This window comes from Prionailurus bengalensis, chromosome C1 (assembly GCF_016509475.1).
Source record: "Prionailurus bengalensis isolate Pbe53 chromosome C1, Fcat_Pben_1.1_paternal_pri, whole genome shotgun sequence".
NCBI classification, from domain to species: Eukaryota; Metazoa; Chordata; class Mammalia; order Carnivora; family Felidae; genus Prionailurus; species Prionailurus bengalensis.
Genome location: NC_057345.1, coordinates 41,787,707 through 41,800,699, shown reverse-complemented (window position 1 = coordinate 41,800,699; position 12,993 = coordinate 41,787,707). Strand labels below are relative to the sequence as shown.

The following is a 12,993-nucleotide window of genomic DNA, read 5'->3' as shown; positions in this document are numbered from 1 at the left end:
GTAGTAGTGAAAAGAATGAGTTCTAGTGCCATGCTATTTGGGTTCAGTGTGTGCTAAGCTTGGGCAAATAAAAACCCCTTTTTATACTTTAGTTTTCTCATCCATAAAATGGGAAGAATAATAACTCATTAGGGTTATTGTGAGGATTAAATGGTTAAGACCTGTAAGTTAACACAATATGTTAGCTATTGTTATTAAGTGTATATTTAGGTATTTATAGTTTCTGTTGTTTTTGTGAATGGGGTCTTATATTTAAATCTCATTTTAATTGGTTTTGTTTGATATATAGGAAAGTTCATGATTTTTTGTTCATGGTTCTTGATTTGAATACTTTGTGGAACTTTGTTTCATACTAATATTTTTGTTTTTCTTCTGTTTTTTCTTTTCTTTTCTTTTAAGAGAGGGAGAGAGAGAGGCAGAGGGAGAGGGAGAGAGAAAATCTTAAGCAGGCTCCATGCCCACAGTGGAGCCCGATGCAGGGGTCAGTCTCAGGACCGTGGGATCATGACCTGAGATGAATCAATAGTTGGATGCTTAAGCAACTGAGCCACCAGCTCTTTGTTTTGTTTTTCTAAATTCTTGCATTCTCTAGGTAATCATATATTTTGCAATGAATTCTTTTAGCTTTCAGTATTTTTGCCTCATAGTTCCTACTTATTTATTTATATCATGGATCTTTTTCATTGACTAGAACTTCCAATACAATGTTGAATAGAAGTGATGAGCTTCCACAGTATGGCTGACGACATAGCTAGTGCTCACTCTACTCTCTTTAACGGGGAAACAGCGGACTACAGGAGACTGAACTGTATCTGCCTCTATTTCCAACAGGCTCATGTTCGTTCAACTTTCACTCATGAAAAAAAAAGCCAGGAAAATTTTATTAATCCTTTTTTAAAAAAAATTTAATATAAAATTATAGCAAAAAAAAAAGGAAACTGAACTTTAGTAGCACAACTGGAACAATCTGCAGCGACGGCAGCAGCGGTGGGAGAAGAGATTTAATTTAGTTGATTTTCTGTGGTTGTTGGTTGTTTGCTAGTCTCACGGTGACAGAAGCTGCACAGTTTTTCGAAGGGACTGAGAAGCTGCTGGAGGTTTGGTTCTCCAGGCAGCAACCTGACTTAAACCAAGTATCTGGGGATCTTCGCACTATCCCAAGATCCGAGTGGGACATACTTTTTGAAGGATGTGCAATGTTCAATCATAAGTGTGACAACTGAAAAGCAGGAAGCTTATGTACTCAGTGAGAGTAGCACGTTTGTCTCTAAGAGACGTTTCATTTTGAAGACCTGTGGTACCACCCTCTTGCTGAAAATGTTGGTTCCTCTGTTGAAACTTGCTAGGGATTACAATGGATTTGACTCAATTCAAAGCTTTTATTCTCGTAAGAATTTCACAAAGTCTTCTCATCAAGGGTACCCACACTGGAATTTCCAGGAAGAAATAGAATTTCTTAATGCAGTTTTCCCAAATGGAGCAGCATATTGTATGGGACGTGTGAATTCTAACTGTTGGTACTTGTATACTTTGGATTTTCCAGAGACTCAGGTAATCAGTCAGCCAGATCAGACCCTGGAAATTCTGATGAGTGAGCTTGACCCAGCAGTTATGGACCAGTTCTACATGAAAGATGGTATTACTGCAAAGGATGTCACTTGTGAGAGTGGAATTCGTGACGTGATACCAGGTTCTGTCATTGATGCCACACTGTTCAATCCTTGTGGGTATTCGATAAATGGAATGAAATCAGATAGAACTTACTGGACTATTCACATCACTCCAGAATCAGAATTTTCTTATGTTAGCTTTGAAACAAACTTAAGTCAGACCTCCTATGATGACCTGGTCAGGAAAGTTGTGGAAGTCTTCAAGCCAGGAAAATTTGTGACCACCCTGTTTGTAAATCAGAGTTCTAAATGTTGCACAGTGCTTTCTTCACCCCAGAAGATTGAAGGTTTTAAATGTTTTGCTTGCCAGAGCATTATGTTCAATGATTACAATTTTGTTTTTACCAGTTTTGCTAAGAAGCATCAACAACAGCAGAGTTGATAAGAACAAATGCAAAAAGAGAACACACATAGAAGGAGGTGGTGGCTGCTTTTTAGATATTGATACCGGGAGCCATGCTTTCCATAACCACCACCTTGTAGCTGCAGAAAGCCCTAGATGTAATGATAATGTAATCATTTTGAATTATATGCATTATTATATGAAGGAATTAGATATCTTGCATGAATGCTCTCTTCTGTGTTTAGGTATCCTATGCCACTCTTGCTGTGAAATTGAAGTGCATGTAGAAAAAACTTTTTACTATATGAAACTTTACAACACTTGTGAAAACAATTCAATTTGGCTTACGCACAATGTAATATTTCTCCATGTATCATCCAAAATTCCCCACAGACAAGGCTTTTTGTCCTCATTAGGTGTTGGCCTCAGCCTAATCATCTGGGACTGTTCTATTAAATTGCTGCCAGGATTTTACATCCATTTACCTCCACTTTCCAGAACATATTCTCTACTAATATTACTGAAACCAATTTCTACTTCATACAGTTGTTTTTTGCAACAGCGTTTAAAATGTATCTTCCATGAGCGGAGTCCTCTTTAAGAAATGATTGCAGTTATCCATTTTGTGTATTACTATTTTAACATATTGCTTCTTGTGCCTGTATTTTTTTAAAGTTTTTTGTTTTTTTTTTCAACATTTATTTATTTTGGGGACAGAGAGACAGAGCATGAACGGGGGAGGGGCAGAGAGAGAGGGAGACACAGAATCGGAAACAGGCTCCAGGCTCTGAGCCATCAGCCCAGAGCCTGACGCGGGGCTCGAACTCACAGACCGCGAGATCGTGACCTGGCTGAAGTCGGACACTTAACCGACTGCGCCACCCAGGCGCCCCGTGCCTGTATTTTTTTAAAAATTGATTTCATTCCTTGCCATGGTGTCTTGCCTCCTGACCCCCTGTCAATAAAGCAATACACTGTTAAAAAAAAAAGTGTTGATAAAGAGCATTTTTTCCCCATGGCTCTTTAAATGGACTTGGTGTTGATTTATGAAAGATAACCCTCTATAAAGCTAAGAGCTTTGTGTGTGTATATGTGTGTTCTTAATTTGTTGAGTAGTGGGTTTTGGATTTTTACTAAATTTTTATTATATAAATAATTGAACATACTTTTATTACAAAAGATTGAAAAGTACAGAAGTGATAGACTATAGACAAATTTTTAAAGCATGGAGATTCTTTGTATCCTGCTCTACTTTTATTCCTCTCTGTACATATATATGTTACATTTGGTTTATACCTTTATATATATTTAATGTGTACAGGTGTAAACATACTTTTCTTTTTAATGTTTATTTTGAGAGAGTAAGAGGAAAGGGGAGAGAGGGGGAGAGAGACCAAGTAGGCTGCACACTCAGTGCAGAGCCTGACATGGGGCTCAATCCCATGAATTGTGAGACAGCTCCTGACATGAGCTGAAATCAAGAGTCTGAGGCTTAACCAGCTGAGCCACCCAGGTGCCCATATACACATATTTTTATTTGTTTCTATAAAAGTAGGTGTTAGATTTTATCTGATATTTTGTTTCATTTAGCAGATATTAAATACCTACCATGCATCAGGCATTAACCTTCTGTTCATTCAACAAATCTTTAAATTGTTCCTAAGTGCCAAACAATGTCTCTTAAAACGTTTACTAAGTGCCAGACAATGTCTCTGGTGCTGGGGATATGGCTGTGAAGAAAAAGAAGAGCTCTGCTCTCAGAACTAACATTCTAAAGGTGTAGACAATAGAAAGAAGGGAAGGAAAGGAAGGAAGAAGGAAGGGAGGGAGAAAAGGTAAGAAGGAAGGAAGGAAGGAGAGAGCCAAATGTTGAGAAAAAAGTAAAAGGATAAAAGAGCATAGAGATTGGGGTGCTATTTTAGATAGTGTGGTCAGAGAAAGTTTCTGAAAAGGGGAAATTTCAGTAAAGACTTGCTAGGTGGAACAGTCATGCAAATACTGTACTTGGGATAGAGCTTTAGGACTGGGAGTAGCAAGCCCAAAGGCCTCAGTGTGAAGCCTGTTGGGAATGTTCTTGAAACAAGAGTCATTTGGTTAGAGCAAAGAGGATGAGGGAAGAGTGGAGGGAAAGCAGGTTGGAGAGGTAGTGGGTGGACAGATTATGTGGAGCTTTCTAGGCTCTGGTAACGATTTTGGATTTTATTCCAAGTATGACAGGAAGCCATTGATGATTTTTGAAAAGTGAAGTGCCTTGTATTAGTTGTTAGGATTGTTTTGACAAAATACCACAGACTGGGTGCCTTAAACAACAGAAATTTACTTTCTTACAATTTTGGAGGCTAGAAGTCCCAAGATTTGAGTGTCAATAGTTAGGTTTCTTCTGAGGCTTCTATGACTTACAGGTGGCTGCCTTCTTGCTCTGTCCTCATGTGATCTTTTCTCTGTGTAGATACATCTGGTATCTGTGTCCAAATGTCTTTGTCTTATAAGTATACCAGTCAGATTGGATTAGGGTTCACCTCAATGGCCTCATTTTAACTTAGTCATATCTCTTTAAAGGTTCTATTTCTAAATATAGTCACAGTCTGAGGTACTAGAGGTTAGGACTTCAACATATGACTTTGGGAGAACATAATTTAGCCCATAACACATCTGATCTGCTTTTTCAGACTGCTGAGGATAGATTTTTAAGTTTATTTTGAGAGAGAGAAAGAGAGCATGCACGGCAGGGGGAGGGACAGAGAGGGAGTGAGGGTATCTCAAGCAAGCTCCATACTGTTAGTGTGGAGCCTGATGCAGTGCTCAATCTCACAAACTGTGAGATCATGACCTGAGCTGAAATCAAAGAGTCAGATGCTTAACCCCCTGAGCCACCCAGGCTCCCTGTGATCTGTTTTGCAAGTGGAATGCTTAGGATTATTTTGAAAGTAGAATGCCTCCACCCACCCCCACCCTTTTCTTTTTCTGGTTTTGAAAATTTGAAGCTAGTAAAAAAAACACATTTTACAAAGGCTGTTTGGGGTGTTCCCCCCACCCGATTTTTTTTTTTTTTTTTACATACCTTGATGTTTGCCTTTTGAAGATTCTGTGTCTTAAGATTTATCCTAGGATGCATTTCTTTTTTTTTTTTAATTTTTTTTTCAACGTTTATTTATTTTTGGGACAGAGAGAGACAGAGCATGAACGGGGGAGGGGCAGAGAGAGAGGGAGACACAGAATCGGAAACAGGCTCCAGGCTCTGAGCCATCAGCCCAGAGCCCGACGCGGGGCTCGACGCGGGACTCGAACTCCCGGACCTTGAGATCGTGACCTGGCTGAAGTCGGACGCTTAACCGACTGTGCCACCCAGGCGCCCCACCTAGGATGCATTTCTTTACAGATTGTTCACATTCTTAGAAAATAGCTCTTTGATTTTAACATATCCTACTGAGTTGATTATTTGGCACAGAGGAGCATGACCTGACTGGCCTATTATTAATGAAGTTCCTTTGTTACTTAAGAAATTTATAAGACTAATATTTTATTTTTATTTATTTTTTTAACGTTTATTTATTTTTGAGACAGAGAGAGACAGAGCATGAATGGGGGAGGGTCAGAGAGAGGGAGACACAGAATCTGAAACAGGCTCCAGGCTCTGAGCTGTCAGCACAGAGCCCGACGCGGGACTCGAACTCACTGACGGCTAGATCACGACCTGAGCCGAAGTGGGACGCTTAACCGACTGAGCCACCCAGGAGCCCCAAGACTAATATTTTATATATACAAAAGAGAACACACAGCGTTTATGGTGCATAATAAACCCCAAAATGGATAACCTATTACTCAACTTAAAACTATTTCATGGGGCGCCTGGGTGGCTTAGTCGGTTGAGCGTCGGACTTCGGCTCAGGTCATGATCTCGCGGTCTGTGAGTTCGAGCCCCATGTCAGGCTCTGTGCTGACAGCTCAGAACCTGGAGCCTGCTTCACATTCTGTGTCTCCCTCTCTCTGCCCTTCCCCTGCTCATGCTCTGTCTCTCTCTCAGTCAAAAATAAATAAAACATTTAAAAAAAACCAAAAAACTTCAGGGGCACCTGAGTGGCTCAGCCTAAGTGTCCGACTTCAGCTCAGGTCATGATCTTGCAGTCTGTGAGTCGAGCCCTGTGTCCGTCTCTGGGCTGATAGCTCAGAGCCTGGAACCTGCATCTGAGTCTGTGTCTCCCTCTCTCTCTGCCCCTCCCCAGTTCATGCTCTGTCTCTCTGTCTCTCAAAAATAAATAAAGATCAAAATAAATAAAGGTCAAAAATTTTTTTAAATAAAAAACAAAACTAGGATCTACTTTAGTGTTCTGCCACATGCCCCTTCCTCTACCCTCCCATGTTGTTTGCCCCCATAACTATTCTGAATTTTGTATTTATCATTCCTTTGTTTAAAAAGAAGTTTTATCACATGCATATGTGTAGCCAAATATAGTCTTTACTTTTCCTTTTTTTTTGTTTTATATAAATGATATTCATATGGTATATAATCCTTTGTGATATGCTTTTTATACTCATATTTTTAATTTAAAAAATATTTATTTTTAAGAGAGAGAGCATGAACAGGGAGGGGCAGAGAGAGAGGGAGACACAGAATCTGAAAAAGACTCCATGCTCTGAGCTGTCAGCACAGAGCCCCATGTGGGGCTCGAACCCACCAACCATGAGATCATGATCTGAGCCAAAGTTGGACACTTAACTGACTAAGCCACCCAGGTGCCCCTATTTTTTTTTTTTTTTTAAGTTTACTTATTTATTTGGAGAGAGAGAGAGAGACAGAGCTTGGAGGGAGGGGTAAGAGAGAGGGAGAGAGAAATTCCATGACCTGAGCCAAAACTAAGAGTTGGACACTTAACTGATTGAGCCACCCAGATGCCCCTACACTTATTATATTTTTAAGATTTACCACATATGTAGCTTTTTGCTGGATTATGTAGTTTCCTGTATTTAAAATTTTTTTTTAAATCTTTATTTATTTTTGAGAGAGAGAGAGAGAGAGAGAGAGAGAGAGAGAATGAGCAGGGGAGGGGCAGAGAGAGAGGGAGACACAGAATCCGCAGCACGCTCCAGGCTCCGAGCTGATAGCACAGAGCCTGACGCAGGGCTCGAACCCACAAACCCTGAGATCATGACCTGAGCCGAAGTTGGGCGCTTAACTGACTGAGCCACGCAGGCGCCCCTGTATTTTTCTGTATTATAATATTATGTGAAAAAGAAATACATTCTTTGAACATACCACAGTTTCTCCATTCTGCTGTCACTAGACATGTGGGTTATTTCCATTTCAGTTAATAATTGAGCGTCTTGCCCTGAGTCTCTCCCTACTTTCATTTTTTGGTGTGGAGTTTAGGCTTCCTCCAGGGCTTCTTGGGAAGAAGTAATGTTTTATCACGTATATTTAGGTAGGCCTGCAGTTCTCCTTTCTATTTTCTCCATTAGTCTAATTAAATTTACTTACTGTTTTCTAATAATTTCTAAAAACTTCTGATCTGCTAACAGTGTCCTTTTCTATTTTCTGAGTCTGTCATGATTTTATTCTCAAAACCAAAATGAAATACAACTTTTTTGGTTATTTAAATGTAATTTTTGGTATGAAAGTAGGTAAATCTATATGTTCAGTCTTTCATCTTAAGTCATCTTTCTTTGCACATTATTCTTCCCAGTTTCTGCTAGACTGACTTTTTCTTTTTTTGTTGAATAAATATAGTATGTAACATTGTGTAAGTTTAAGGTGTATAGTATGTTACTTTGATAAATTTTTGTATTGTAATATTGATGAAACGGTGATGTTTGTCACCTTACCTAATTATAGTACAGTATTTTTGTCTATATTCATTATACTGTGTGTAAAATTGCTGTGGCTTATTTGCTACTCATTATAAGTTTGTTCTCTTAAACACTATCACTCTTACTTCCCACCCCTAACCCCCATCCCCTTACAACCACCATTTTATTCTCTTTTTTACAGGTTTAACCTCTTTAGATACCACATATAAGTGATATATGTTTATCTCTGACTTATCTCATTTAGTATAATGTGCTCAAGTTCTGTCCATTTTGTCCTTTCACATGGCTGAATAATATTCCATTGTGTGTACATACCACATCTACTTTATTCATTCAATCATTGATGGACATTTGGGTTGTTTCCATATCTTGGCTATTATGAATAGTGCTGCAATAAACATGGCAGTGCATATATCTTGTTGAATTCCTCTTTTCATTTCCTTTGGGTATATGCCCAGAAGTGGAATTGCTGCATTTCATGGTAGATCTAATTTTAATATCTTGAGGAACCTCCGTATTGTTTTTCATAATAGTTGGACCAATTTGTATACCTACCATTAATGTTAAGGGTTTTCTTTTCACCACATTCTCTCTAGCACTTGTTGTCTTTTGGTTTCTTAATGATAGCTATTCTGACAGGTGTGAGATAATAACTTATTGTGGTTTTTATTTGTACTTCACCGATAACTATGATGTTAAGCATCTTTTCATGTATTTGTTGGCCATTTTGATGTTCTCTTTGGTAAAGTATCTAGTTCTTCTGCCGTTTTTAAAATTGAATTGTTTTTGTTATTAAGTTGACTTTTGTTCTTTATATATTTTGGATATTAACACCTTATTCAGTATATGGTTTGTAAAAATTTTCTCCTGTAGGTTGTCTTTCATGTTGTTAGTTGTTTCTTGGTCTGTACAGAAGGTTTTGGGTTTGATATAATCTCGTTTGTTTTTTGCTTTTGTTGTTTGTGCATTTGGCATTGTATAGAAAAATCATTGCCAGGGACGTGCCTGGCTGGCTCAGTCAGTGGAGTGTGCAAATCTTGATCTTGGGGTCGTGAGTTTGAGCCCCATGTTGTGTAGAGATTACTTAGCTAAATAAATAGATGTAAAAAAAAAAAAAAAAAGAAAAGAAAAATCATTGCCAAGACCAATGGTGGTGAGCTTCTTTCCTACATTTTTTCTAGGAATTTTATGGTATCAGGTCTTATATTTAAGTCTTTGATCCATTTCAATTTCTGTGAGCAGTGTGAGGTAGGGTCCAGTTTTCACTGCTCTGCGTATGTTTCTCCAGTTTTTATAGTGTCATTTGCTGAAGAGACTGTCCTTTCACCATTGGGTATTTTTGGTTCCTTTGTTGAGTATTGTTGACCATATATCCAGGGATTTAATTCTGGGCTCTCTATTCTGTTTTACTGGTTGATGTGTCTATTTCTGTGCCAGTATCATACTATTTTTATTACTATGGCTTTTGTAGTATAGTTTGAGATCCAGGACTATGATACATCTGGCTTTGTTCTTTTTTCTCAGGATTGCTTTGTCTATTCAAGGTCTTTTGTGGTTCCACACAAATTTTAGGATTGTTTCTTCTATTTCTGTGATGAATGAATGCCTTGGATATTTTGATGGGGATTGCATTGAGTATATAAATAGCTTTGGGTAGTATGGCCATTTTAACAATATTAATTCTTCTGATCCATGATCATGGGATGGATGGCTTTCCATTGGCATCTTTTTAAATTTCTTTCAGCAAAGCATTGTTTTCATTGTACAGATCTTTCACTTCCTTGCTTAAATTTATTAAGTATTTTATTGTTTTTGGTGCTAATGTGAATGGGATTGTTTTCTTTATTTCATTTTCAGGTGCTTCGTCATTACTGTAAAGGAATGTAGTTAATTTCTGTATGTTGATTTGTAGCCTGCCAGTTTACTGGTAGTTTTTGGATTGTTTTTTTTTTGGATTTTCTCTAAGATCATATGTTCAGCAAATAGTGGTGGTTTTTAATTATTATTTTATGATTTGGATGCCTTTTTTGTCTTTGTCTTTCCTAATTGCTCTATCTAGGGCTTCAGTACTATATTGAATAGGAGTGGTGAGAGTGGACATCCTTGTTTCTGACCTTAGAGGAAATACTTTCAGTTTTTCACCGAGTATACAGGCATACCTCATTTTATTGCACTTCACAGATACTGCATTTTTTGCAAATACAGGGTTTGTGGCAAAGCTGTGTCAAGCAAATCTTTTGGCACCATTTTTCCAACAGCGTTTGCTCACTTCATGTTTCTGATAATTATCACAATGTTTCAAATGTTTTCATTATTATAATTGTTATGGTGATCTGTGATCAGTGATTATGATTTGCCGAAAGCTCAGATGATGGTTAGCTTTTTTTTTTTTAGCAATAAAGTATTTTTAATTAAGGCATATACATTTTTTTCTAGACATAATGTTATTGCTTAATAGGCTACAGTATAATGTAAATATAACTTTTATATGCACTGGGAAACAAAAAAATTCATTTGACTCACTTTATTGTGATACGTACTTTATTGTGGTGGTTTGGGATTGACCTGTATTTCAGAGGTAAGCCTATAATGTTAGCTGTGAGTTTGTCACATGTGGCCTTTATTATTCTGAGATATGTTCCTTATATGCCCAGTACATTAAGGGTTTTCATCATGAGGGGATGTATTATGTAAATAATATACAATGCTTTTTTTGTGTGTATGGAAATGATCATGTGATTTTTGTTTTTCATTTTATTGATGTGATGTATTACATTTCTGATTTGCATGTATTGAACCTCCCTTGCATCCCAGGAGTAACTCCCACTTAGTCATGGTGTATATCCTTTTAATGTATTCTTGAACTCAGTTTGCTAATATCTTGATGAGAATTTTTGCATCTGTATTCATTAGGCATATTGGCCTATAGGTTTCTTTATCAGAGTAATGGTAGGTTCATAGAACTGGTTTGGAAGTGTTCCCTCATCCTTGTTATGTTAGAAGAATTTGAGGAGGATTTGAGGTGTTAATTCTTCTTTAAATGTTTGGTAGAATTCTCCAGTGATTCTGTCAGGCCAGAGTTTTTTGTGTTGGGAGTTTTTTGATTACTGATTCAATCTCTTTGTTATTGGTCTGTTCAGATTGTGTATTTCTTCCTGATTCAGTCTTGATATGTTGTGTTTCTGAAATGTATCCATTTATTCTAGGTTAGGTGTTTTATTGACATTGCATATTTTTCTGCTGTGATCTTTGTTATTTCCTTCCTTCTGCTAACTTTGGGCTTAATTTCTTATTTTCTAGTTTCTTGAGGTTCAAAATTAGGTTGAGATCCTTCTGATTGTTTAAAAAAAATTTTTTTTAATGTTATTTCTGAGAGGGGGAGAATGAGCAGGGAGGGGGAGGGGAAGAGAGAGAGGGAGACAGAACTCAAAGCAGTTTCCAGGCTCTGAGCTGTCAGCACAGAGCCTGATGCAGGGATTGAACTCACGAACTGTGAGATCATGACCTGAGCCAAAGTCAGAAGCTTAGCCAACTGAGCCATCCAGGCGCCTCTCATTCTGAATTCTTAATACATGTATTTATTGCTATAAACTGTCTTCACAGAAGAGTTTTTGCTGTGTTCCACAGTATTTGATATGTTGTATTTCCATTTTCATTTGTTTTGAGATAATTTTTTATTCCCCTCTTGATTTCTTCTTTGACTTAATTGTTTAGAAGTTTGTTGTTTAGTTTCCACAATTTTGTAGAACTTCTCACTTTCCTTTTGCTGTCAATGAGTAGTTTCATACCATTGTAGTTAGAGAAAATAGTTGGTATGATTTCAATCTTAAATTTGCTAAGATTTATCTTGTAGTCTATCATATGACCTGTCATGGAGAATGTTCTATGTGCACTTGAGAAGAATGTGTATTGTGCTGCTGTTGGATAGAATGCTCTGTATGTGTATTGAGTACATTTGTTTTTAAGTGTGGTTCAATTCGAATGTTTCCTTGTTGGTTTTCTTTCTGGATGATTTGTCTATTACTGATAGTGGGGTATTGAATTCCCCTGTAATTATTGTATTGCTGTCTATTTTTCCCTTAAGATTTGTTATTATTTACTTAATATATTTTGTTGCTTGGGTGTTGGGAGCACGCATATTTACAATTGTTACATCTTTTGATGAACTGACACCTTTATCATTATATAATGACTTTCTTTGTTTTGAAGTCCATTTTGTCTGATAAAAGTATGGTGGGGCATCTGAGTGGCTCAGTAGGTTAAGTTGGCTTTGGCTCAGGTCATGATCTCATGGTTCGTGAGTTTGAGCCCCGTGTTTTTTTTTTGTTTTGCTTTGTTTTTTAAATTCTGCTAAGATGATTACTTGTGTGACGTAATGAATAGCTGACTCAAAATGTTTGTGATTTTTTTTTCCTCTTTTTTTTAGGTACATCAAATTACGGAATGGCTTGCAGGCACTTTTGATTTCAGACCTAAGTAATATGGAAGGTAAAACAGGAGATGCAACAGATGATGAGGAAGACGACGAAGAGGAAGAAGAAGAAGATGATGATGACGACGATGATGATGAAGATTCTGGAGCTGAAATAGAAGATGATGATGAAGAGGGTTTTGATGATGAAGATGAGTTTGATGATGAGGATGAACATGATGATGAGGATCTTGATACTGAGGATAATGAATTAGAAGAATTAGAAGAGAGGGCAGAAGCTAGAAAGAAAACCACTGAAAAACAGGTGTGAATCTTGTCTATTATTATGTCTTTTTCTGATTTGGGAATTCTTTGGGATAAGTCCTAAATTCATGTTTTATTTCTTAATGTAAAAAAGGAAGTATATATTTATCTTTTGATCTTTAGTAAAGGTCTATTTATTCTGTATAAAAATAATATTTAAAAAACATTTTGCTCTGATTAGGAAAGTATAAAAGCTCATTATAGAAATGAATGGAGTATGGAAACCAATTTGACAATAAATTTCATATATATATAAAAAAGAAATGAATGGAAAATAAAGAAAAACTCAAAATGTAATGATCTCATAATCATAAGTCTCAGAGGTTTTCACTGGTAATATTTGAGGATCTGTGCAATTCTTAGCTTGGAATAGAGGGATAGGAGAGTATATTATCCTTGGAGGGACTGGAAAAAGAACAGGGTAGTGTAGAATTCTCACC

The 12,993-nt window shown here is 37.2% G+C and overlaps 2 protein-coding genes across 4 annotated transcripts in view; both read left to right on the top strand.

The window, feature by feature from the left end:
• NRDC (nardilysin convertase) overlaps positions 1–12,993 on the top strand; it is a 102,666-nt gene that overhangs the window by 28,538 nt on the left and 61,135 nt on the right. For all 3 annotated transcript variants that reach the window (XR_006296995.1, XM_043578756.1, XM_043578755.1), the window contains exon 2: positions 12,245–12,554. Coding sequence is in view for 2 of the 3 variants with exons in the window: in XM_043578756.1 (XP_043434691.1) it covers positions 12,245–12,554 (310 nt within the window). In the remaining variant the exon portion in view is untranslated. The remainder of the gene's footprint in view (positions 1–12,244; positions 12,555–12,993) is intronic.
• Positions 534–2,064, top strand: LOC122482167 (S-adenosylmethionine decarboxylase proenzyme 1-like). Its single transcript, XM_043578772.1, has one exon. It carries the CDS (start codon positions 1,318–1,320, stop codon positions 2,050–2,052), a length of 735 nt encoding a protein of 244 aa, XP_043434707.1. The 5' UTR covers positions 534–1,317; the 3' UTR covers positions 2,053–2,064.

Excerpts from the sequence above, each read along its gene's own strand:
- LOC122482167 (XM_043578772.1), top strand. The coding sequence starts at position 1,318 with ATGTTGGTTCCTCTGTTGAAACTTGCTAGGGATTACAATGGATTTGAC.